The following is a 25,695-nucleotide window of genomic DNA, read 5'->3' on the forward strand; positions in this document are numbered from 1 at the left end:
AGAATGCAGCATAATTTTCGAAATCCATAAAATAACTAAGTGGGAATTTTATTTATTGAAATTATCTTTTAATTTAAACGTGATTTTTCTGATATATTTTAATATTAGGACTCGCTGATTCTTGAGAAGAGTCAAAACTGGAGTTCTCAAAAAATGGACCACATTCTGATTTGCTGTGTTTGTCTTGGAGATAATAGCGAGGATGCTGATGAAATAATTCAGTGTGACAATTGTGGCATTACGGTCCATGAAGGTAATTTTGTTTTGTTTTGTCTCCTTGTTGAAACAGCTAATTGACACTGAATTTAAATGAGTAAAATCAGGTCTTTTGCATTTGTACTGTTCTAAAGTTCTTCTACAGTCTTTCATGGTGTTTCAATTGAAGCGACATCTCAAATCCTCAATGTATGAGGGTGTTATTTTTCAGATTATGTTAATTTAAAAATGTGTTTTTAAATGATTGAAATAGAAATATTATATGGAAATCATAACATTTATTTGAAGGTCAGTGTTAAAATATTTTCATTCTTGATGGCATTTATTTCTAGTTTTTACATGAAATTTAGATACAGAAAAAAAGTCTGTTTAAATACAGGAAAAAGTCTAGTATGTTAGTCTGGGAGAATGTTATTTAACATTCTGGGACGCCTGGGTGGTTCAGTCGGTTGAGCGTCCAACTTCAGCTCAGGTCACGATCTCAAGGTTTGTGAGTTTGAGCCCCGCGTCAGGCTCTGGGCTGATGGCTCAGAGCCTGGACCCTGCTTCCGATTCTGTGTCTCCCTCTCTCTGCCCTTCCCCCATTCATGCTCTGTCTCTCTCTGTCTCAAAAATAAATAAACATTAAAAAAATTAAAAAAAAATTTTTTTTTTTTTAACGTTTATGTATTTTTGGGACAGAGAGAGACAGAACATGAATGGGGTAGGGTCAGAGAGAGGGAGACACAGAATCGGAAACAGGCTCCAGGCTCTGAGCTGTCAGCACAGGCCCGACGTGGGGCTCGAACTCACGGACCGTGAGATCATGACCTGAGGTGAAGTCAGCCGCTTAACCGATTGAGCCACCCAGGCGCCCCCCAAAAAAATTTTTTTTTAAAAATAAAAAGTTACACTCTAAGTCTAGTGATACATAGTTTCTTCTTTCCTGGTTATAATTTTCAATTTTAAACCAGTATTTATAGAGATTGTCTTTTTTTTTTTTTTTTTAAGTTTATTTGTTTTGAGAGAGAGAGGGCGAGAGCACGAGCAGGTGAGGGGCAGAGAGCTGGGGAAAGAGAGAACCCCAAGCAGCCAAGCAGGCTCCCTGCTGTAGCATAGAGCCCAGTGCAGGGTTCAGTCTCAAGAACTGTGAGGTCCTGACCTGAACTGAGATCAAGAGCCCCCAGGCACCTCTAGAGATTATCTTTTAAGATCTGAGCTAAGAGTGACTAACTATAATATATTGAGAATATTTTTGCCCATTTTATTTTTGAACCTTTTTCATTAATGTATTTGTTTTTTCACTTATTTTTTTTAATTTTGACATAATTTCTGACTTACAGAAAAGTTATGAGTACTACAGAGAATTCCCATATATTCTTCACTCAGATTTCCCACATGGTAATATTTTGCTCTTTTATCTTCTGTCCTGTAGCAATTTTGTTTTGAACTCTAGGAGGATAAACCGTAGACATAATGTCCCCTTCTACCCTTAAATACCTCAGTGTGTACTTCTTAACAAGAGCATTTTCTTACCATATAATTATAACCATGTAATTATCAAAGTCAGGAACTCAGCATTGATTGAACTCTATGTAATCTACTGACTGTATTCATGTTTTGCCAGTCATCCCAATAATGTCAGTTAGAGCAAAATAAAATCTAGGATTATGCATTGCATTCAGTCATTATGCCTATTTGGTCATCTTTAATCTAGAACATTTTTGAGTCCTTGTGTTTCCTGCCATTGGCATTTTTGAAGAATACAGGCCAGTTCTTCTATAGAATGTCCTTAATACTATTTTTTTCTTATCTTTTCTTATGGTTAGATTCAGGTGACATGCTTTTGGCAAGAATGCCACAGGAGTTGTGTTCTCATTGTATCATATTAAGAAGCATAGAATATTTATTTTTCCAGTTATTGGTGATGTTACTTTGATCAATTGGTTGAGACAGTGTCTTCCAAGTTTCTCTGTGGTAAAGTTGTTATTTCGTCTTGTCAGCTGATTTTTTTCTATCGGGCCATGACAACCACAGAGCAGTTTTTCTGTGGCCTTGCCTTTACCTGCTCTTTTGATGTTACAGCCCTCCTCCCAAATAGTTCTGATATTCGTCTGGGCCTATGGGACCTGCAGGGTCTGTGCTTCTGTGGCCAGTTCTCTTGCCTTCATGTGAAGCTTCCCTTCCTTGCTGCCAAGTCTCAACTATGGAAATGTTTCCTATTACTATTACTCATTCACTTATTTTTTAATAATGTTTATTGAGTATCTTCTATATGCTTGCATTCTATAGGTTTTAGGCATGTAATATAAACATTGAAGCTTAATGTCTAGTAAGAGAGACAGGCAATGAAGAAATAAAAAAAATAAATATATATCAGGTGGTAGTCTGGACTATGGAGAAAAATAAAGCAGGACAAGGAGTATTGGAAATGCTGTGGATGGGGGTGGTTAACGGGCAGGTGGAAGTTTGCGTTTACAAAGGGTGAAATGGAAAATCCTCTCTGATAAGGTGATATTTGAGCAGTGACCTGAAGGATGTAAGGAAGCAAGTCATGCAACTATTTGGGAAAAGAGTGCCCTAGAAAGAAGCAGTAGCAAGTGTAAAGATCTTGAAGTGGGAACATGGTTGGAGTGTTTATATAATGGCAGGAACTAAGTGAACAAGCTTGCGAGTGGTGAAGGTAGAGATGGAATTAAACCAGGTGAGGCCTTGCAGGTCATAGATTTTATTTTATTTTTTAATTTTATTTTATTAAAAAAAATTTTTTTTTAACATTTATTTATTCATTCTTGAGACAGGGTGTGAGTAGGGGAGGGGCAGAGAGAGAGAAGGAGACAGAGAAGCCGGAGCAGGGTCCAGACTTTGAGCTGTCAGCACAGAGCCCGATGGAGTGCTCGAACTCATGAACCATGAGATCATGACCTGAGCGAAAGTTGGACATTCAACTGACTGAGCCATCCAGGCGCTCCTTATTTTATTTTATTTTATTTTATTTTATTTTATTTTATTTTATTTTAAATGTTTACAGTTTATTTTTTTATTTTGAGAGAGAGAGAGAGCGCGCATGCACAAGTGAGCAAGGGGCAGAGAGAGGGAGAGAGAGAATCCCATGAGGGGCAGAGGGACAGAGATGGAGAGAGAGAAGCAGGGCTCACGCAGTGCGGGGCTCATGCTCACCTGATGTGGGCTTTAACTCACAAACTGTGAGATGGTGACTTGAGCCGAAGTCCAATGCTTAACCGATTGAGCCATCCAGGCACCCCATAGATTTTAGATTTGACTGTGATGAATGTGGGGAGACCTAAGTGAATTTTGGGCAGAGGATTAATATGATTTGATTTATGTTTTGGAAGGATCACTCCAATGATTATTGGGTTGGGAGTAGACTGAAGTGGGTCTAAATTGGGAATCAGGGAGACCATTGCAATGATGCAAGAGAGGAATCTGTTTTGAGGTAGATAGTAAAAATTTGGTTTTAAACTGTCTGGAGTTTAGGTAAGATGTTGGGACCAGAGATAAAAATTTGGGACTTATCAGCCTGTAGGTCTTATTTAAAGCTGTGAGACTGGATATGCTATCTGGGGAGTAGTAAAGTGGTTCTAGCACTTCAGAGGAGATGGGGAAGACATGGCCAATGGGATAGGAGAAGAACCAGGAGTACTGTCACAGAAGCTATGTAAGGAAAATGTTTCAAACAGAGAAAGTGAGTAACTATCAAATTCTGGTTTTAGAGTCAGATGAAGACTATGTCCTGTGGCAAATTATCCTAATGCAATGGTAGACTCCCAAGTATATTGCCAGATAAGCCACCTCAAAGGTTGTGGGAGAAAAGGTTTATGGACAAAATGCTTATATTACATGGTTGGTTGGTTGATTTATTTATTTATTTATGTATTTATTTATTTATTACTTTGAAGCTTGTTTATTTTGAGAGAGTGTACGAATGGGGAAGGGGCAGGGGCGGGTGGGAATCCCAAGCAGGTTCCATGCTGTCAGCACAGAGCCCAACATGGGGCTTGATCCCATTAATTATGAGACTGTGACCTGAGCTGAAATCAAGATGCTCAACTGACTGAGCCACCCAGCTGCGCCTTACGTGGTTTATTAAATAAATATAAAATACATGAAGAGAAGCAAGGGGAAAAAAATGTGATTAGTTAACACACTTATGATAGAGTACAAGTTGGTGGAAGGATCACCTGAATCTTATGGTACACAGAGTTTGTATTGTATGTCTTGGCTCTCTCTGCCTTTTCAGCTCGAGAGCCCACATAGATGGTACCCTGGGGCAAAGACACACTCTCTTAGATCCAGGGACAAGTATGCCTGGTTGTAGCTTTAGTTCTGCAGTTAACCTACAAAATAGTCATGGGCTTTGTGTTTTTAGGCTGTGGACACATGGAGTCAGAATGGTGTCACTGATCGGTGGCCATACTAAGGCCTCATGTATATTGTGTTCATGTCTCATGTGTATTTAGTATATCCTGATTCTTCTTTGTCTTCTCTATACTTAGTAACTAGGTGCCTCAAGAATGTTAAATGTTTCTTGGTCTTTTTGTCCTTTTCTGTCAGTGTGTATGCACATGCTTTACTTTGTACATGTAAGTTTATATCTCATTTTGTTTTTCTGTAGCAGAAATGAATATTCTCAAACAGAACAAAAACAGCATGGTAATCAAGAGTTTACCATTGAATTTAGTCACATGAGCATCAGTGGTTATCTTGATTCAAGAGAGTTCAAGTGGGGATAGAAGAAGGAAAGTGATTAAATGCAATTCCTATGATGACTTTTTATATAAAGAGAAGCAGCAAGATGGGATCTTTGCTAAAAGGGTTATGGAGTTTGAGGGAGGGTTTGTTTCTTCTTATTTTAGGTGATGTGTTAGTTATGTATTTTGTAACAAATTATCCCACAATATATCAGTTTAAAACAACAAACATTTTTTACTTCACAGTTTCTAATGGTCAAGAATCTGGGCGTGGTTAGTTGGGTGATTCCGGTTTAGGGTCTCTCATGAAGTTGTAGTCAAAGCTGTTGGCCTAGGCTTTAGCCATTTCAAAGCTTGACTGAGGCTGGAGGATCTGCTTCTAAGCTTGTTTAACTAGTTATTGGTAGGCTTCCATTCTCTGGTGGCTCTTGGATGGAGACCTCAGTTCTTCACTGTGTGGGCCTGAGTATCTTCATGACAGGACATTTTTCTTCAGAATAAGTGATCAGAGAGAAAGAGATAGAAGCAATTATATGAGAGAGTTAGTGTCTTTTGTAACCTAATTTTAGAAATAAATACTATAATTTCTACATATTGTTCAGCAGACCAGCCCTAGTTAACTTTAAATGTAGGAGGGGACCTTCTAAAATTGTTAATATAAAGGGCACTGATCATTGGGACCATCCTAGAGGCTGTGTACCACAGATGCAGAGATTATATAATATGTTAGTGTGCTATACTAACATGGAAGTGACCAGTGGAAAAGGAGAGTTGATGATCATTTAAGGAGAGAAGAGGAAGGAGTTGCTGGAGCAAGGTTTTTGAGTCTAAGGCTAGAGGGGATAGGATCCAACACCAAGTGGAGAGACTGAGTAGATATGAGTAGCCAGAGTAACTGGAGGGAGACGATATATGGATACAGATTATGTAGGTTGTTAGATGTGGTGGTTGGAGCTGTGGAACTTATTTTTTGAATGCTTCTTGTTTTCTCAGTGAAATGGGAAGCAAAGTCATTAGCAGAAGAGTAGAGATGAGGGAGGTGTGAGAGATTTGGGAAGAGAGGTTGGTATAAAATAGTTATTTGGAAGAATGAAATGGACTGGGGAAATGTTTACGTAATACTATATGATAGTGTGTGTGTGTGTGTGTGTGTGTGTGTGTGTGTGTATGTGTGTGTATTACCTGTATATTTTATTGCCACAAAGCTATAAAGTGTGTGTGTGTGTGTGCGTGTATGTATGTATGTATGTGTATTACATGTATATTTTATTGCCAGAAAGCTATAAAGGACCACTTGTGATTAGTGGTAATGAATATAAACAGACTAGTTCAACATGGTTGTGTGTATGTCTGTTTTGTTTTCTTCCTTTTTTTTTTTTTCCCTCCCAGCATGTTCAGATTACTTGGAACAGGTGCAGAATAGGTGACTATCAAAAGCAGCTGCTGTGCGGCTGATGTGTTTGTTGTATTCATCACCACTGTTGATCACAAATATGTTACCATTGCCTATATCCATAAATCTCATTGCTGATGTGTGATGTAGGCATGACCTCTCCTGTTAATGTTGTTGATTTCTCACCATGCCGAAAGCACTATCTCTACTTCATAGGTCATCGGATTGACCATGGATATATTTTCTAAGGCTGGCACAGTGGTTTTAAGAAATTGAATTGGTTCCTAACATTGAAAAACTGGGATATTTTTTTCACACGTTTTGGATTTCAAACTTCTCTTAAAGTGCTGGCAGCAGTATTTCCTCTGAGGGCAACAGTCTGCTAGAGTTGAATAGGGCTGCCTCCTGCTGGTGAAGCCTAGTTTTCTCACCATAATCCTTTCCCAGATCACTTACTCATTTTTGTCAGTTGCTTTTTCCCTGGAGGTATTTGAATGTATAGTTCCCCATCTGTTTTGAGGGTGCTATCTCTTGGTGCTGGTGCACAGACTGCTGAGGCCTTGTGGTCTCAAGGTTGCACAGCTATAATAGTAAAGCAATTACTCTTCTAAAGCTCCTGCCTTTGGGACTCAAGCCACTGGGGACCAGTACTATGTACCACCTCAATGTCTTTGATTCAGACTTAATGCACCTTGGATTCTTAATATGAGTTCTTACCCAGTAGATTCATTGTGCAAACAAATGTAGATTTCTGGAAGGGCACCCCATTAGTACCCTTGACATGCTTAGAGTTGTATTAAAGGTTCATAATGGGACCTGTCCTTCAGGTGAATAGCCTCTTTTATGTCAAATCTACCTTATTTTAAGGTAGTTCTGATTTTTTAAAAATAGCCAACAACTCTTTCTGAGACAAGGCAGACAAAGATGATGAAGCTGAGTGGTAATTCCATTTAGGTCAAAGCAAGTTGTGTCTGTAGAGTCATGTAGCATATTTTCCTGCATAATTCATTTAACCAACTCTAATGGCAGTTCAAGTTCCAAATGTTCTTAAGTATTTGCTAATGATTGCTCGTTTTTCTTGTAAGACTGAGTCATTAGAATTGGAGACCTATTTTTGTTATGGAAGAAGGAAAAAGAGAAGACAGGAAAGGGAAATTAATGCTCTTGAGTGTGAAGCTTTGTAAGTGTTTTGAGAGGTGGCTAATATGTAGAATAAATAAATAAGAAAGACAATAAATGGGGAAATTGAATAATTTTCTACCTCTTTAGGTGAATATGTTGTGTATTATTGCTTTGTTGGTAGTTTTGTGAATTTTGTGAACTTCAGATAAATTCAAAGTTAAGGTGCAAATTATAAATCATAGGTAAAACATAATTCTTGAGAGGTTTTTTTTTTTTTAATTATGTTACAACTTTTCCCCTCTAGTGTAATTTCCCATTTCCTTTGTTAATGTTGGAGATTGTGTTGTATAATTGTGATTATATTATTCCCTCTTTTTTTTTTTTTTTTTTTTCCCCTTGCTTTCTTACTAGAGTTAGAACTAATAGCTTGAAAGAATTCTAGTTTTGGTAATTTTACATTATGTTTTGGCTTAGGGGACAAGTGTGATTAAACCTTAATGTATTTTTCGTAGACATGAATTAAAGTGATGGTTAATATATTCTAATACAATTCTTATAGGGTGTTTGTCAGTAAACATATCAAACATGGTACTTGGGTCCTTTTTTTTTTTTTTTAAGAGTATAGCTCTTTTTTTTTTTTTTAATGTTTATTTTTTAGAGAGAGTGTGTGAGCGGGGGAAGGACAGAGTGACAGGGAGACAGAATCTGAAGCAGGCTGCAGGCTCTGAGCTGTCAGCACAGAGCCTGATGCGGCACTTGAACCCACAAATTGTGAGATCATGACCTGAGCCAAAGTTGGATGCTTAACCAACCGAGTCACCCGGGCACCCCTATACTTTGATCCTTTTTAAGTTGATTTCCTATAGGTTGTGTTTGTCTAGTCTAAAAAATTCCTTTACCAGGTAGTATTGAGTAGTATGTTTGAGAAAGGGTTGTTTTGATATGGATATACTCCTCAGTCTCCGTTTAAGTTATTTTTGGTAATACTTAGGTAGTATTAGAAATAAATTATATTGATTAATAGAGCTATGAAAAATTTTTCATCATCACTAGTTTTACATCAGTGGAGTCTACTAATAGAAAAATAAAAATAAAACAAAAACCGTGCTTAATAATCTTTGGTTTGATTTTATCTTCTGGGAAGGAGTAATGATGATAAGTCTCAGTATAATATTCGTCTTGGTCAACATATATCTTCTGGACCTTTTTTTGGGTCACTACACTGTTGCTAGCCCATGTTAATTAGACCCTGAGTTGAAAAAATAAGTCATGACTTGTGACTTGATCCAGATAATTTAGATTTTTTTGTTTTTTTGTCTCTTTCTAGGTGTACCATGTTCTTATTCCATTTTAATTTTGTCTTCCCCTGAAATGGAGTTAGCAGCCTCTTAGAAGTGTCAGTTCTTCACTTATCCTAATAGGAACTTTCATGACTGCTGAATTATTTTCATTTTCAAGGTCTTTCTCCCTGTATAACAATTCTTGCTGTATTTAAAGTTAATAAGTTTTAAAAATGTTCTGCAACTCCTAGTATTTAAATTAAAATGTCACTCTTACCTATTTCAGTAGTTTTTTAAAGCTTTGCTACTCAAAGTATGGTTCATGGATCCACAGCATTAAGCAGTAGCATCTGTGTAACCTGGGAGCTTGTTAGAAATGCAGAATCACAGGTCCCTTCTAAATTAGAATCTGTATTTTGACAAGATCCCAGGATGTTTCATACACACATGAAAACATTAGTTCCATTGATAATACAGAGAAGTAGCTCTGCAATGATTACCAGGGTATCTAAACTTTAAAATTTTCAGGGCTACCCTTTGGGCATATTTAGCACCAGTTTATTGAGAAGGCTAAAAGAACGCAATCCCAGGTTGCCTCCAAGGTCTTCATTTTTTGTGAGTCTTTGTAATAGTCCCTATAGCAAGCAAATAGTCATCTGGGAGCCATTTTCTTTGGGCTATGCATACGCCTCCCCCCACCCCCCGCCCCCATTTATTGTTACTTTCAGTTCAGATGCAGTCTGCCAAGGAGAGTCATTTTTACCATAAGCAATATTTCCAAGTAACACAATTGATACTCTACTCTTTATCAGGTTCCCAGACTAACAAAGGTAGAAACTTAACCACAAGTCAACAGGGGAAAGGGTTAATGGAATCACTTGGGATCCTACCTGTTCTCTCTGCTAAGGACTAAGAGAGACAAAGGGCTTTAATGCATGAGTCCTCCAGGACCCGCCTTCTGTTGACTGTAGCAATATCTATTATGTATATACACCACTGAAAGTATTGAAAGTACTCTTTTGTGTACCCCCACTTCCCCAGTACTAGACTTCCCTGTTGCTGTCTTTGAGTCATGGGTCCCATCAACATTTCTGTCTCTCTAGTATTGCTTTTTTTGCCACCTAGAGAGGATTGAAGGGAGAGATTTGGTGAGCACAGCTTTCTCTATGGTGTTGATGTAAACATTAACTACCATTTAAATAAATTTATTTAAATATTAAATATTCTGTAAATATTTATATTTTTAATTTTTAAAAAATTTTTTAATGTTTATTTATTTTTGAGGACAGAGAGAGACAGAGCTTGAGCAGGGGAGAGGCAGAAAGAGAGGGAGGCACAGAATCCCTGAAGCAGGCTCCAGGTTCTGAGCTGTCAGCACAGAGCCCATCGTGGGGCTCGAACTCAAGAACTGTGAGATCATGACCTGAGCTGAAGTCGGACGCTTAACCTACTGAGACACCCAGGTGCCCCGATTCTATAAATATTTAAATGTTAAGACTTTGTGCTAGGAAACTAGAGGATGTACCAGATATAGTCTCTGCTGTTTATATATAATAGAGGAAAGAAAACATGTAAAATAAGAGCGAAGAATACAGTTTTATAAATGAATTATAGATTCTGTGCTATGGGTGTATTGAGTGCAACATACCTTATTGGTAAATCTTTGTGAGTTGTGAGTCAGTTGCATGTGTTCTTTTTGTAACTGAACTCAAGAGGTTTGTTGCTTGGGGTGCATCAAATTGAACACAACCCAAGGAAGGGTTGGAAGCATTGTTATTGTTACAAGTAAGGGAATAGGAAGATAGCTCTCTAAGTACTGTCTCCCATGGGGTTAGTACAGGAAGCTTTTATTTAGCGTATTAGGGAGTACTGTAGGGAACTTACATAGGTGCTTCTGTTTCAATTGTACATGCTTAACATGTCGACATGCTGGTGCATACATCATGTGTTCAAAAAATGGCAGAAAGCTCCGCCCATAGGAGGAGATTTTAGTATAACAGTGAGTGAAGGGTAACTTTAAGGTTACTTCAGGAGGCTTCGGTGCAGGTCCTCAGCACCGAGGAGCAGTCAGGTGAGACACACCTAGCAAGGGGCTATCAGGTGAAACACCTAGTTAGGTATCTCCTTGGCTGGAACTGTTGGTTCTGTAGACCGAAACACTCTCCTTCCCTGCTTTTGTCCCTTCTCCTTCCCTCTTTCTCTTATAGCTTTCAGCTCTCTTATTTGAGTAACTCCTGTTGCAGCCTATCATTTTGATATGCAAAGAATAGGCTGCTGATCCTTGCACTAAAGTATATATTTCTGAATATATTGTATTTAGCTTATTGCTTTTTATTTTTATGAAATTTTAAGGTATTTATGAATTTTACCACATTTTATACTACTAAATTCATTTATGGACTTAATGCAAATTTTTCTTTGCATTTAGAAATCAGTTTTACATGGCTCCTTGCTTTTCAGCATTATGCTACTTTTCATTAAAATAAGCTCATCAAAGCAGAGATTACTTAGTATTCGTATAGACAAGTTATATTTCTTGTGAAAAATATTTTTAGGACAGAATCATTAACCTTGTTTATTTTTAGAAATGAGTGTTAGACAATTTAGAGATATTTTATGTACGTATAGTTTTTATTATTTAAAAATTCTTTTAATGTTTATTTATTTTTGAGAGAGAGAGAGACAGACAGACAGACAGACACAGCAGGGGAGGGGCAGAGAGAGAGGGAGACACAGAATCTGAAGTAGGCTCTAGGCTATGTGCGACCAGCACAGAGCCTGATGCAGGGATCAAACTCATGAGCTGTGAGATCGTGACCTGAGCTGAAGTTGGACTGAGCTCAACCGACTGAGCCATCCAGGCACCCCTCTTTTTTATTTATTTTTTTTAAAGAAAATGTGAAGTAAAACCTTGATGAATTTGTGGTTGTTTATCCTGTGGTAAAGAATCATGGCAAATACTTTTTGCTCTATTTGTTGTCAGCTACATGAATTAGGGATAATATGTTGTTTGGAGATAGTCTTGAATGATTGAAGCCATTTTACCTATATAAGGATTGGAATCTGAAAATATCTTGCTAACAAGTACCTGTGTTTTTTATGTAGTCAGATTCTAAATCTCCTGCATGTTTTCTGTTTCTCCTGTGGTTGTGACTGATATTTGGGTGGTGTACAAAATACATATTAATGCTTTTTAGAATAGAGATAATCTATTTAGTTATCTGATGTTCTTTCCAGTGGTCTCAGATTTCATTGTGGAAAAGAATCACCCGAGGTGCTTGTTTAAAACAGATTTCTGGTTTCTACTCCTAGAGACTCTGATATAATAGGCCTGGAGTGGGACTCTATTATTTACAATTTTAAAAGGTAACCTCAGGATTCTCCTGTAGGAGGTGGGGACGATCATCCTTTGAATGATATTGGTTTAGAAGGAAGTAAAATTTGAGAGAGAAGGAGAATGCATAGTTGGATGTCATGCTGGAGTTTACTATAGCTGCAGGTGTAGGTCATGGCAAGGAGCCAGGGCATTGTAGAATAAAATACACTTTCTCATATAAGGCAGGTAACAGACTCACCAAGAGATTTTTAGAAATTTAGGCTTTTTATTTATTTATAGAAATGGTTGGGAGCAAGCATAGAGAGGAAGAGATAACGAAACTCTGAAAACAAAAAATAATGGTGTCTAAGCCAGTAGAAGGTTGAGACTCGAGGCAGATGGGAGCTAGGGTGTTAACTTCTAAACAGATGTGCCTCTTCTTGCTCCAGCTCTCCTACTGTCTTCAGGGCTAATTTTTCGGAAATGCCTATCTGTTCATATTATTCCGTTTAAAATCATTTTGTCCCACTAGAATAAAGTTCACACTCACAGCAGGACTCTTTTAGATTCCATAACCTGCCAATTTGAATGACTTGCCTTTCCAATATTAGGGGGCTTTCACATATGCTCTACCCTCTACCCAGATTCCTTATGTTCTATAAATACAACCTAAATGTAGAGGTGTTAAATGAGTGTTACTGTCTTATGTTACTAGGAGATTTGAAAAATTATTTTTATTAAAATATTTCTTATTAAATATAAGTAACATATAAATATGTACAGAAATTGCAAACATAGAAGTACATAAGGTAAAAACAGTGAACTACTGTTCTTCATCTGAATTTTGCTTCTCTTTGCATAGGAAATCACTAATTAATTTGGTCTGTATTCACACCAATCCCTCTTTGGTAGTCTAACTCCCCTACAGGTGCTATTCATTTAACTTTGTTATATTACATAAATACATTTTCATTGTAGAACATATCAGTATAAATGAACATCTTCCATACCACATAGAGATAAACATACTTAAAACGGCGTGTGTTCTTCCAGACTTTTCTTGCTTTCTCATGTGCATACAGGTAAACACATTAAAAAAAAATTTAATGGGGGGGTACCGGGGTGGCTCCGTTGGTTAAGCATCTGACTTCAGCTCAGGTCATGATCTCTAGTTAATGAGTTCGAGCCCCATGTCAAGCTCTGTGCTGACAGCTCAGAGCCTGGAGCCTGCTTTGGATTAGATTCTCCCTCTCTCTGCCCCTTCCCTGCTCATGCTCTGTCTCTCTCAAAAATAAATAAACGTTAAATTTCTTTTTTTTAATTTAATGGCCAGTAATATGCAAACTCTTCTTGTGACCTCTATACCTCTGTTACCACTGTGGTACTGTCCTACTCCCTATCCAAGATCCATCCATGTTTATGTGTTGCTTTTTGTGTCTTAGTCTCTTTTAATCTAAAACACATTTTAGAGTCATTCATGACCATGTGTTGAAGAATCTAAGCCATTTTTTAGAATAACTTGTAGAATTTCCCTCAACCTGGATTTGTCCTTTTTTGTTTTTTTTTCCCCTCATGATTAGATTCAGTTTAAACATTTTTTGGTAAGAATACTATGTTGATGATGTTTACCACCACATGAAAAGAACTATGATGCCAATTTGATGGTAGTTAAGGTGATGTCAACTAGAACTCTCCATTTTAAAACCATTTGTTTTTCTTTTGGTAATTAATGAGTAATCTGTGGCATAGCAAGTTGGAGACTATTAATATCCTATTCTCCAATAATCTTTTGCATAGTGGCATATGAGTTCTTGCCAGAATCATTTATTATGTATGTAGCTGCAAGATGGGGTTTTTAATTTTGTCATTCCTCTGCGTTTATTAGGCAGCATTTGTTTTGTGGAGAATTTCTTCTCCCATTTTTCCTTTTCAGTATTACTATGTTCTCATCATCTATTACCAGATTGTTCTTTCTGATGGTTAAATTGTCCAGATTTGACCAGTGGGAGTCCCTTCACTCAGGCTCCAGTGTATATATGTGAATACACATATCACTTATGCATTTGCTTGGCTCTGTCTCTATCTAAATAAATGGTACAAATATTGTGGACTTTTTTTCCCCTGTGACTTGTCTTATTTCACTTATTTGTTAATCTGTTAATATTGAGATTCTTTTCATGTGAGTACATATGGATACATTATTCTTTTTAATGTACATAGTTATAGAACTGTTCAACGATGTCTTTTTCTTTTTGTGTCTAGTTTTTAATTTATATTTAGTACTAACAAGTATGTGTCATACATATTCATGTAATAATTTCTGTGGGATAGATTCCTAGAAGTGAAATTGTTGAATCAAAAGATAAGTATGTTTTGGGGCTCCTGGGTGGCTGTCAGTTAAGCATCCGACTTCGGCTCAGGTCATGATTTCATGGTTTGTGAGTTCAAGCCCCGCGTTGGGCTCTGTGCTGAGAGCTCAGAGCCTGGAGCCTGCTTTGGATTCTGTGTCTCCTTCTCTCTCTGCCTCTCCCCCACTTGTGCTCTGTCTCTGTCTCTGAAAAATAAATAAATGTAAACAAACAAAAAAGATAAGTATGTTTTAACTTTTAAAAAGAATTGCCAGAATGACCTTCAAAAACTGTACTTATTTATATTCTTAACAATAATGTACAAACTACTTGATAACACTGCATATTAGTAAATTTTATTTTAATCTTTTGGAGACTCTCATTTTATTAAAATATGCGCTCACCTTATTATGAGTGAGGTTTGGTATCTTGTCATTTGCATTTTATTTTCTGTTACTTGCTGTATATTTCCTTTGTCATTTCTTAATAGGTTCTACTTGTCTTTTTCTCATTGATTTACTGGAATTTGTTTTAATGTTAATCCTTTGTCCTGTATGTGTTGCTAATATTTTTGATTCTTGTAAATATTTTTTCCACCCTTTCCAGTGCTTGTTAACTTTGTGGTATTTTTCAATGTTAGAATGTTCATTTTTATACAGTTATAGCTATAAATCTCTCTGTACTACTTTTTAAGTTCCAGAATGAATTTTTATATAAAATTAATCCAGAGAAAGGGAAATTTTCTGAAGTATAATGGAAAGCTAGTGTTGCTGGGTTTTTTGTTTGTTTTAAATTCAGGTGCCTAAGTGACAAACTTCTATATTATAATTCAGCCATGGATTTTTTTTTTCTTAAACATCTCATGGTTTAAACAGAAATTTCCTGAATGTTTCATTTTTGAGAAAACTGTCCATCCTGATATAATACACAGATAGTAAATAAAATGTAGAACAGAGAGAGGATACATTTCTAATAGTCCTAATATCCAGACAACCGTAGGTTAGTGTTTTGGTATAGTTCCTTTATCTTTTCTTCTAATTTTTCCTCTTTTTATTTTTCGTCTTTTTTTTAAATATACTTATTCTTAAGCATAATTAAGAGAAGTGTTTAAGTCGAGATTTTGCTATAAGACAGTACTTGAAATATTGCTTATAAAATGTATAACTGTCTGATTACTTTTCAGAGTACTCTCTTCATCCAAATATAGATGAAACTCTTTTCTCTTTGAAATTGAAGAGTTCCAACTTGTCATTTAGTATAAACACCTTTGTGACAAGATCTTATAACTGACTTGTAATAGTAGGGTACCCCTGAGTGTAATGTCAGTTATCCTGATACACTGATTGTACTATGTGTGAAGAAAACTGTCACATATGTGTCATACAGTATGTGATAGAGCATTAGGTAATGCACTTGGCAGCAGTTACCTTAGGCTTAGCTGATGCATTAAATGAGATACGGTCTACTAAGAGATGTTTTCCCCCTGTTCATTTTCAGTCTGTGGTCTTTTAACTAGCCCTAGACCATTTGTATTTCTTAGTATATGCAAAGATATATCCTTGTGAATGTTTATTGGGTGGTAAAGTATGTTCAAGTTATAACCACTTGAACTTTATAAGTCAGCAAGAACTTTGGTTCTTTTATGTTTTGTCATAGGTATCACATCTTTTCTCAAATAATAGTATTACTGAATTTTTTTTTCTTTTAATAAAAATCTGAGGTCTTAGTGATAGGATGTTAAGAACGGAAAAAATGTTTTAAAATTTTAAATGACAACTTTTGGGTTCCTATTTTTTTTCTTTCCATACTGAGAGATAATTAGGAGAGATATTATTGAATACATATTGCAGATCAGTTTAACTCAGTCTCAGAGATGTGGTTTGTCCAAAGTTACATAGTTGGAAGTTGGAAGACTGCAGGTCTTCTACTCCCCTGGGAAAAGTTGAATGGAAAAAAAATCCACTGGATTATCCATACCCGTGTATAAATCAGAACAATTGTAGACACATTTATATTAGTTTTCCTTAAATACAATTTGTGTAGGTTCATGTGTTGCTCAGAGGTTGATCCTAATTAGATGGCCATAGAAACATGTTTTCAAAAATGGATAAAGGACCTAAATGTGAGACAGGAAACCATCAAAACCTTAGAGGAGAAAGCAGGAAAAGACCTCTCTGACCTCAGCCGTAGCAATCTCTTACTCGACACATCCCCAAAGGCAAGGGAATTAAAAGCAAAAGTGAATTACTGGGACCTTATGAAGATAAAAAGCTTCTGCACAGCCAAGGAAACAACCAACAAAACTAAAAGGCAACCAACGGAATGGGAAAAGATATTCGCAAATGACATATCGGACAAAGGGCTAGTATCCAAAATCTATAAAGAGCTCACCAAACTCCACACCCGAAAAACAAATAACCCAGTGAAGAAATGGGCAGAAAACATGAATAGACACTTCTCTAAAGAAGACATCCGGATGGCCAACAGGCACATGAAAAGATGTTCAACATCGCTCCTTATCAGGGAAATACAAATCAAAACCACACTCAGGTATCACCTCATGCCAGTCAGAGTGGCCAAAATGAACAAATCAGGAGACTAGAGATGCTGGAGAGGATGTGGAGAAACGGGAACCCTCTTGCACTGTTGGTGGGAATGCAAATTGGTGCAGCCGCTCTGGAAAGCAGTGTGGAGGTTCCTCAGAAAATTAAAAATAGACCTACCCTATGACCCAGCAATAGCACTGCTAGGAATTTATCCAAGGGATACAGGAGTACTGATGCATAGGGGCACTTGTACCCCAATGTTCATAGCAGCACTCTCAACAATAGCCAAATTATGGAAAGAGCCTAAATGTCCATCAACTGATGAATGGATAAAGAAATTGTGGTTTATATACACAATGGAATATTACGTGGCAATGAGAAAAAATGAAATATGGCCTTTTGTAGCAACGTGGATGGAACTGGAGAGTGTGATGCTAAGCGAAATAAGCTATACAGAGAAAGACAGATACCATATGGTTTCACTCTTATGTGGATCCTGAGAAACTTAACAGGAACCCATGGGGGAGGGGAAGGGAAAAAAAAAAAAAGGTTAGAATGGGAGAGAGCCAAAGCATAAGAGACTGTTAAAAACTGAGAACAAACTGAGGGTTGATGGGGGGGTGGGAGGGAGGAGAGGGTGGGTGATGGGTATTGAGGAGGGCACCTTTTGGGATGAGCACTGGGTGTTGTATGGAAACCAATTTGTCAATAAATTTCATAAAAAAAAAAAAAGAAACATGTTTTCAAATTCTGAATGTCCAAACATTTGAAAACATGAAAAAACTATATGAAATAGGTTTTATATGTCTATTAATTTTAAGTGTTTGCCCAAATGAAAAAAATTTGCATCTTCTACTCAGAATTACATAGGTAGAATTACATAGGTAGAATTACATGTTTTATGGTAGTTCCTATTCTGTTTTGTATAGAAGAAAGAAAAAGATCTTAAAATGTGTTTAGTCATTGGGGCACCTGGGTGGCTTAGTTAAGTATCTGACTCTTGATTTCTGTGGCTCAGGTCATGATCTCATGGTTCCTGAGATTGAAGCCCTGTCTTGGGATTTTCTCTCTGCCCCTGCCCCGTTTGTGTGCGCACACCTACATGCGTTCCCCCTACCCCCCTCTCTCTTTCTCAAAATAAATAAACTTCTAAAAAATGGATTTCGTCATTAATTAAAATGGATTAGAGTGGACATAACATGTTAGAACTTTGGTCAGTAAACCCAATAGGCATGGCAGAGAAATACTGGAAAAGTGGCAGGTGAAGAACTCTATAAATCTCACAACATACTGTGAATCATCTTATTGAAGCTGAAGAAGAAATACGCACCTGCTGGTTGATGTTTGAACTTACACAGTACCAATCTTCTAGGTTACAGAACAGGAATTGCCAAGGAGAATCCTTCAAAAATTATTCTTGAGGTTGTTAGTAAGTAGGTGGCTTAATCTCTGTGCAAATTTTTGTTATGTGTGTAGAATATTCTTTAAAAAATAGAATTGAAATTTTCTGTATTCTAATCGCAGAAATTTTCTGTGATTTACCTTGATTTTGGTGAATGAAATGAATAAAATAGATAGCCCCTTGGGGGCTTTGTTATTTTGATAATTGCCTACTTTGTGTGAATACAGATGAAAGAATTTACTTCAAAGGAACATTATTTTATAAAGAAAATAGATTCTTTCCTTGTAGTATTGTATAACCCTTTGAAAAAGCAGATTATTTTTTATTTTGTTTTTGAGTTTGCTTTGAATACAATATTTTGTTTACTGTTGCCTTTATTGAAAAATTTTATTTTATTGGTGACAGTCAATAATAACTGCTCTCAAGAAGAAAATTATATTTCCTTTTCATTTTAGGGTTTGCCATCTAAAAAATGTATATCTAAACAGAAGTGAAGATGATTATTACCAACCACAATTTAATGATATTAAATTAATGAGTTTTTATTTCTTGGCTAGTCTTATGTATTGTAGTCTGGGTCCTTAGAAATCTTTTCTTTGGGGCACCTCGGTGGCGCAGTCGGTTAAGCGTCCGACTTCAGCCAGGTCACGATCTTGCGGCCCGTGAGTTCGAGCCCCGCATCAGGCTCTGGGCTGATGGCTCAGAGCCTGGAGCCTGTTTCCGATTCTGTGTCTCCCTCTCTCTGCCCCTCCCCCGTTCATGCTCTGTCTCTCTCTGTCCCAAAAATAAATAAATGTTGAAAAAAAAATTAAAAAAAAAAAAGAAATCTTTTCTTTGGCATTCTTTTGCACAATTTTCAGATCATGTTAAGGTTCCTGGTTAACATGATTAACCTTATGGTTAAGGAACCATAAGGTTCTGCCTTTATGCCTTTGAATAGCATAAAGGTGACAATTATGGCATCTGCTTGAGGCAGCTTATATAAGTCATAGTTGTAAACCAACTTTTTAGTTTTCTGCCTACCAGCCTATTTTAATTGTAATCTATATTTAGTTTTTAGCATTGTGTAAAATACTTACATATGACTATTGACTTATTAATGACATCTAGTAAATTAATGACATCTAGTAAATTATTTTCTTTTTATATCCATATTTTTTCCTTTTTAAAATTTAAATATTAAATACAGTGCAGTATTGGTTTCAGGAGTAGATGAAATTATTTTCTACTTGTGTATAGTTCTTTCTGGGTGATTTAATTCAGTATTTATATAGTTATTTATTTTAATTGGCTATCTTTGGTATTTGTGAGAAGATACTCTCTAGTTTAGGCTCCTATTGTCTATTTAGTGTGTAACCAGGTCAGATAATCACATCTTACACTGCATGCATATAAACTTACCTGTGTGCTAAGTCTTGAGTCTTTTGACAGACGATCATTGTGTATATATGCTTCTCATAGTGGTTTTGTTTTGTTGTGTGTATGTTTTTGTTTTTGTTTGTTTTTTGTTTTTTTAGTTTATTGGAGGTCACTTTGGATGCCCCTTAAAATTTGGCACTTAGGCTACCTTCTTAGAATAAACCTGGCTAGAGATCTTTGAGTGGTTGATAATTTGGCTATCTGTCTGTAGAAGCAACCTATCTAGAAGAGGTAATAAATGTGTCTTAGGAGATTGGAGAAATACCCAAGCTTAGAGATGACCAGGGCATACATTAGGCCTAGAATGAAGTTGTAATTTATTACCATTTGTGCATTAATTTTTTTTTCTCTTAAGGATATTTTATCATAAGCATAGTGTCTTTCTTTCTAGAAGAAGAGAAATTAGATAACATGAAGTGTTGTGTCAAGCATCATTTAGGGAAAAGAAAACTATTTAGGAGTCATGACTATTGTAGTCACCAGTGCTCTTTATTATAAATCATCAAGAGGTTGAATGGCTTTTTATAGTCTGGGTGAAATTATCTCTTAACTTTTCAGTTGCCCTTCACTGGATTCCATATTTATCAGTACTCTGTTCATGCCAATACATCTTCTTGGTATTTTTATACTGAGAAAGAATTATTCATGACAATGGATGTGACATCTCTTTCTTTCTTTCTTTCTTTCTTTCTTTCTTTCTTTCTTTCTTTCTTTCTTTCTTTCATGTTTACTTATTTTTGGAAGAGAGAGAGAGAGACAGCGCAAGCAGGGGAGGGGCAGAGAGAGAGGGAGATATAGAATCTGAAGCCAGCTCCAGGCTCTGAGCTGTCAGCACAGAGCCTGATGCGGGGCTTGAACTCACGAACTGTGAGATCATGACCTGAACCAAAGTCAGACAACTTAACCAACTGAGCCACCCAGGCGCCCCGTAACATCATTTTCTAGTGAGTTTGGTTGGTTTGTCAGGCAATAACAGCCTGATCAACACAGAGTTCATTGATAAAATTGAGTTTTAGGAATTTTAATGAGAACCTGATCTTAACCAAAATGTTAACAGTGGTGTTGTGCCTGAATTTCCTGTTGGCTTACAGGTTTGACATCTAATCTACTATTTTTGTTCTTAATGTTTATTTTACTGCTTATTTTTTTAAGCATTATTTTAATGTTTTTTTGTTCTGCCCCTTCCCCACTTGTGGGGCAGAGATAGAGGATCTGAAGTGGGACCTGTGCTGACAGCAGAGAGTCTGATATAGGGCTCGAATTCACAAACCGTGAGATCATGACCTGAGCTGAAGTCGGATGCTTAACTGACTGAGCCACCCAGATGCCCCTCTAATCTGCTCTTTTTAAGTTCAATCTTAAGAGTGATCTTTTTGATTTTATAAAAAGGTTAGTCAGATCTAGAAGCCCACATGGTAACTTTAGTATTTGTGCTGCTGAAGCAAGTACCCCACATAGTAACTTTAAATATAATTTATAATTGCAGGCATGTATATTTGCATTGATAAAGAAACTTTTTGCTTTTAATAATTGAAAGATAGTTGAAGTATAACATGACCTAATATAAAATGTAGAGACCTATGTTAACTAATCTTGTTTGTTTGGTATGTTTATGAGGATCTTTAAAAATTTTTATCACATTTTCTGCTTAAATAATTTAACTTCTCTCAGATTATTAAGTTAAACAGAAAAAGAGTAATTTCTTGTTTTCATTAATTTGAGTTATGAATAAATTTTTACAGAAGATAGAATTGTAAGTGCTTAAAAAAGATCAACTATCTTCTAGAGCTAGAAGTTGGCTCAGCTATGAATGGAACCCAGCTTGTCTGACTCTAGTCCGAGCTATTCAAATTGTTCTATAGCCTTAATTTATGTCTGTGTGGGTTTCTGTCTTATTTTCCTTTTATTAATACTTAACTTTGTATTTATGGTTATATGGGTTTTTGTTTTAACTGCCATCTCCAAAGTTACATTAGAGGCTTCTTTGATTGTATGTTTGTTTTGCATGAACATGGTCTTATATAAATTTAAGTGTCCATTACAAAGGGAGCACAATAAATATTTGTTAATCAATTGTTCCTAGATATAATCTGATTTCTTTTTAATGAAAACTTCTATTTTTATGTAATTTTGTAAATTAAAAATTTTTTTAAAGAACTGTATATTTTTCTACTTCTGTAACGCTTTTTCAGTAGATCTAAAACTCTTTCAAAAGGTTGTTTCATTGTGCATACTATGGTAGGTGAAAAGTATTTTTATAAAATTTCACTTACGTGTTTTGACTTTGATATCATTTTTATAAACCATTAGTTTTTCAGAATTTTTTCCACTTTTTGTTTTGTGATTTTATTATTTAATCATACTTTTTTTTTTTTTTAGGTTGCTATGGAGTTGACGGAGAGAGTGACTCAATTATGAGTTCAGCTTCTGAAAACTCCACTGAACCTTGGTTTTGTGATGCCTGTAAATGTGGTGTTTCCCCTAGCTGTGAACTATGTCCCAATCAGGATGGAATTTTCAAGGAGACAGATGCTGGAAGGTTGTTGTCATAATTCTGATGGGTTAATGTGTCTGCTTTGTAATGTGTCTTCTTCTATTTATAATTTTTTCAGTTACACACTTAGATTTGATTGTGTCTTTATATATATATATATATATATATATATGTGTGTGTGTATATATATATACACACATATATATATATATATATTTGGCATAGAGTAAATGGACAGTAGGCTACACATCAGGGGAAGGAGGAGAAAAGACCATTTATTGATTATCTGTATTTGCTTTTATGCCCATAGTTGTATTTAATCCCAGTAATGACTCTATGATGAGACAGGGGCTAAAGTTTTCCATATTATAGGTATAGTACTGGAGGCTCAGATCATTAAGTAATTTTAATTTGATCAAGGCCACAGGCTGATGAACAGTCAAATTTGAACCCAGATCTATCTGACTTAATGAGTATATCAGGAGACAGAACGCATACAGTGATTTTAAAAGGGAAAGTTTAATTTACAGAATTATTAAGCTATGATAAAGAGTAACTATGATAGAGGCTCCTGGGTGGCTGAGTTGGTTGTGTCTGACTTCAGCTCAGTTCAGTATCTCATGGTTCGTGAGTTCGAGCCCTGCATCTGTCTGTGCTGACAGCTCAGAGCCTGGAGCCTGCTTCGGATTCTGTGTCTCCGTCTCTCTCTGTCCCTCCCCTGCTCTCACTCTGTCTCTCTCTTTCAAAAATAAATAAAAACATTTTTAAAAATTAAAAAGAGGGGCGCCTGGGTGGCGCAGTCGGTTAAGCGTCCGACTTCAGCCAGGTCACAATCTCACGGTCCGTGAGTTCAAGCCCTGCGTCAGGCTCTGGGCTGATGGCTCGGAGCCTGGAACCTGTTTCCGATTCTGTGTCTCCCTCTCTCTGTGCCCCTCCCCCGTTCATGCTCTGTCTCTCTCTGTCCCCCAAAAAAATAAACGTTGAAAAAAAAAATTTAAAAAAAAATAATTAAAAAGAAAAGTAATTATAATATAAAAGAACTCTAAAGGATATCCTAAGGCCGAGGGAGAGTAACCAGGGAATGACCAACTTGGAAGACCCCACCACAGACTGGGGTTCAACTTTGTTGGAGAAGGTGTAGTTGCAACCTACTAGAGGGCAGAGATGTTTGCTGGTTTGCTTGGGCCAGAACTGGTCTTTAGTTCTTGTTAAGTGGGTATCTAAGCACAGGTTGCAGAGGGAGCTAGGGCAGTGGTGGGATGTCTGTAGTGTGTGGTGTCTGTGTTAAGAGAGGCACAGAAAAATTGTCTCCAGTCTTGGCCTCTGAGGTTACAGAGAGTAGGTGTATGTGGCTGAGGCAGAGCACACTGGCAGATGTCCTTCTTCATCCCTGGTGAGAAATAACTTCCTCCTGCAGTGCTGTCTACAACTTCTCCTAAGACAGCTTAATATCATGCTAACTGTGAAGGAGAAATGCTAAAGGGATTTTGTCCATTGTTTCATATTTAGCAGATATTTACAGGTGGAGAATATCATGCTCACTGTGAAGGAGAAATGCTAAAGGGATTTTGTCCATTGTTTCATATTTAGCAGATATTTACAGGTGGACTTGGAGGTGAGAGGCAGTAAATTGATAACTAGCACAAAGACCTATGTTCTTTTCACTATGTTCACACTTATCTTTATTATTAAATTTGAGAGATTGTTGTCATAATAGTGTTGACATTTCCCATGATTTTGGTTTTTGCCCAAGAGACTACCATCTGGAATAGATGATTAAGATTTTATTTTATGGATCACTGCCTATCCCCCCTTCCCCAATATAAGAGGAGTACTAAAATATATTGTTTTTTATTTTGTGATATAATGTTATTTCAATATTTTTTTAAAAACATGTTTAATATTCGGATGGGAACAAGATAACCTATACAGATTTTCAGAATGGTTTGCCATATTTTAATGTTGAAAAGGATAGGATATACATTTTATCCCAAAATAAAGGATAGCGTTTAAAATTTAATACATATTACTTCAGTAAAGTAAAAAATAGTTTTCTTATTTTTCAAACTGAGTTAGTGGAAGCCCGTGAGAAATGTTGCCGTATAAGATTGTTGGGACAACATAGAATCTACCATGGAATCTTGGAGAACCCTGGGTGTTGATGTCTGGGAAAAATGGCTAAAAATCTTACCTCTTCTTCCTTATTGCCCATCCAAGAAGATAAAATCTTTAGTCTGTATCATTGACATGGGCATTATTTCACATTTGCACTGACTTGGACCAGAATTAGGGAGTTTACAGCATTAGAAGTATGTGCTTTCAAGTTGGACTGCCTATATTTGGATTCTGGTCTTTCCTTACCAACTGTGATTATAGACATGTGATAAAGCCTTTTTAAACCTCCATTTCCTTAGCCCTTTTGAGAGAATTAAATGAGGTGATTCCTATAAACAGTACAGTTTCTGGAACATAAGTGGTTAATAAATGTCTCCTTATTTCTACTCCTGCTTCCACTGCTGCTACTAGTGCTTTATTACTACCAATATTGTTCTACTTTCTTAAAGTAATCATAGAGTACCAGCTGCATAAATTCCTTGTGGTAACTATTTCGTTCCAAGAGTTGAAATTTTTGGTGATAAATTGTGGTGAATAAGTAGGGCAACTTTGGAAAACAGTTTGCTTTTAGGGAAGAGAATTTGTTTTACCTCTTTTCTTGTTCATAATTTGAAAGTTCTGTTGGAAAACTATAAAGTACCTGTCTCTTCATGCTATTATAATCCACAAAATAGCTTGTAAAGTTTTTTCTGTATGGAGAAAAGATAGGCCTCTTTAATTAGATTTACTGAGAAATATTTGCACTGACTGCTATGGGTCTTACCTATGTAGACACTACCTTGATGGTATGGCCTGGCAAAAGTTCCATTATAGTATTTGAACATTTTATTTGCATTGATACCCACACTTAACCTGTAGGCTATGGTGGAAATTATAGGTCTTGATACAGTTTGATGGATACTGTTGAAGCTTGATATGCTTTGATTCAAGGCAAAAAAATAGCCAAGAAGATTTGATCAAAGCCATATAGTATTCTAGTTTCAAATGGAAAATGGGAGGAAAGAAAGAACAATATGTGGAAAGAATGAAAGAAGTTTTGAAATTGACTTCTACCACATGGGCTTTTTTTCACCCTTTGTTTCTGATGGGAGCTGGAAGTTCTACATAGGAAATGATGTGATCTAATGTAAGAAAACCATGAGTACATTTTTGTCATTAAATTTTTATTCCATTCCTTAGGAAGAGTATTTTACTCTAAGTGGTCTGATTATGGGAAATAATAGACTCTAATAACTTAGAGATAGCATGCACAGCACTATGCTGAAAGCACTTCACATTACATAATTGTAACTTCTAAACTGCCTCTGCGGTGCCCTGTTTCTAGCAGTGACTTAGTAATTGATTAATGAGTGA

At 36.4% G+C, this 25,695-nt stretch overlaps 1 protein-coding gene across 7 annotated transcripts in view; it reads left to right on the forward strand.

The window, feature by feature from the left end:
* The window catches only part of PHF14 (PHD finger protein 14), a 213,166-nt gene that overhangs the window by 15,756 nt on the left and 171,715 nt on the right, over nucleotides 1-25,695 (forward strand). For all 7 annotated transcript variants that reach the window (XR_007150152.1, XM_047848780.1, XM_047848779.1 and 4 more), the window contains exons 4-5: nucleotides 109-253; nucleotides 22,113-22,272. Coding sequence is in view for 6 of the 7 variants with exons in the window: in XM_047848780.1 (XP_047704736.1) it covers nucleotides 109-253; nucleotides 22,113-22,272 (305 nt within the window). In the remaining variant the exon portion in view is untranslated. The remainder of the gene's footprint in view (nucleotides 1-108; nucleotides 254-22,112; nucleotides 22,273-25,695) is intronic.

This window comes from Prionailurus viverrinus, chromosome A2 (genome assembly GCF_022837055.1).
Source record: "Prionailurus viverrinus isolate Anna chromosome A2, UM_Priviv_1.0, whole genome shotgun sequence".
Taxonomy (NCBI): Eukaryota; Metazoa; Chordata; class Mammalia; order Carnivora; family Felidae; genus Prionailurus; species Prionailurus viverrinus.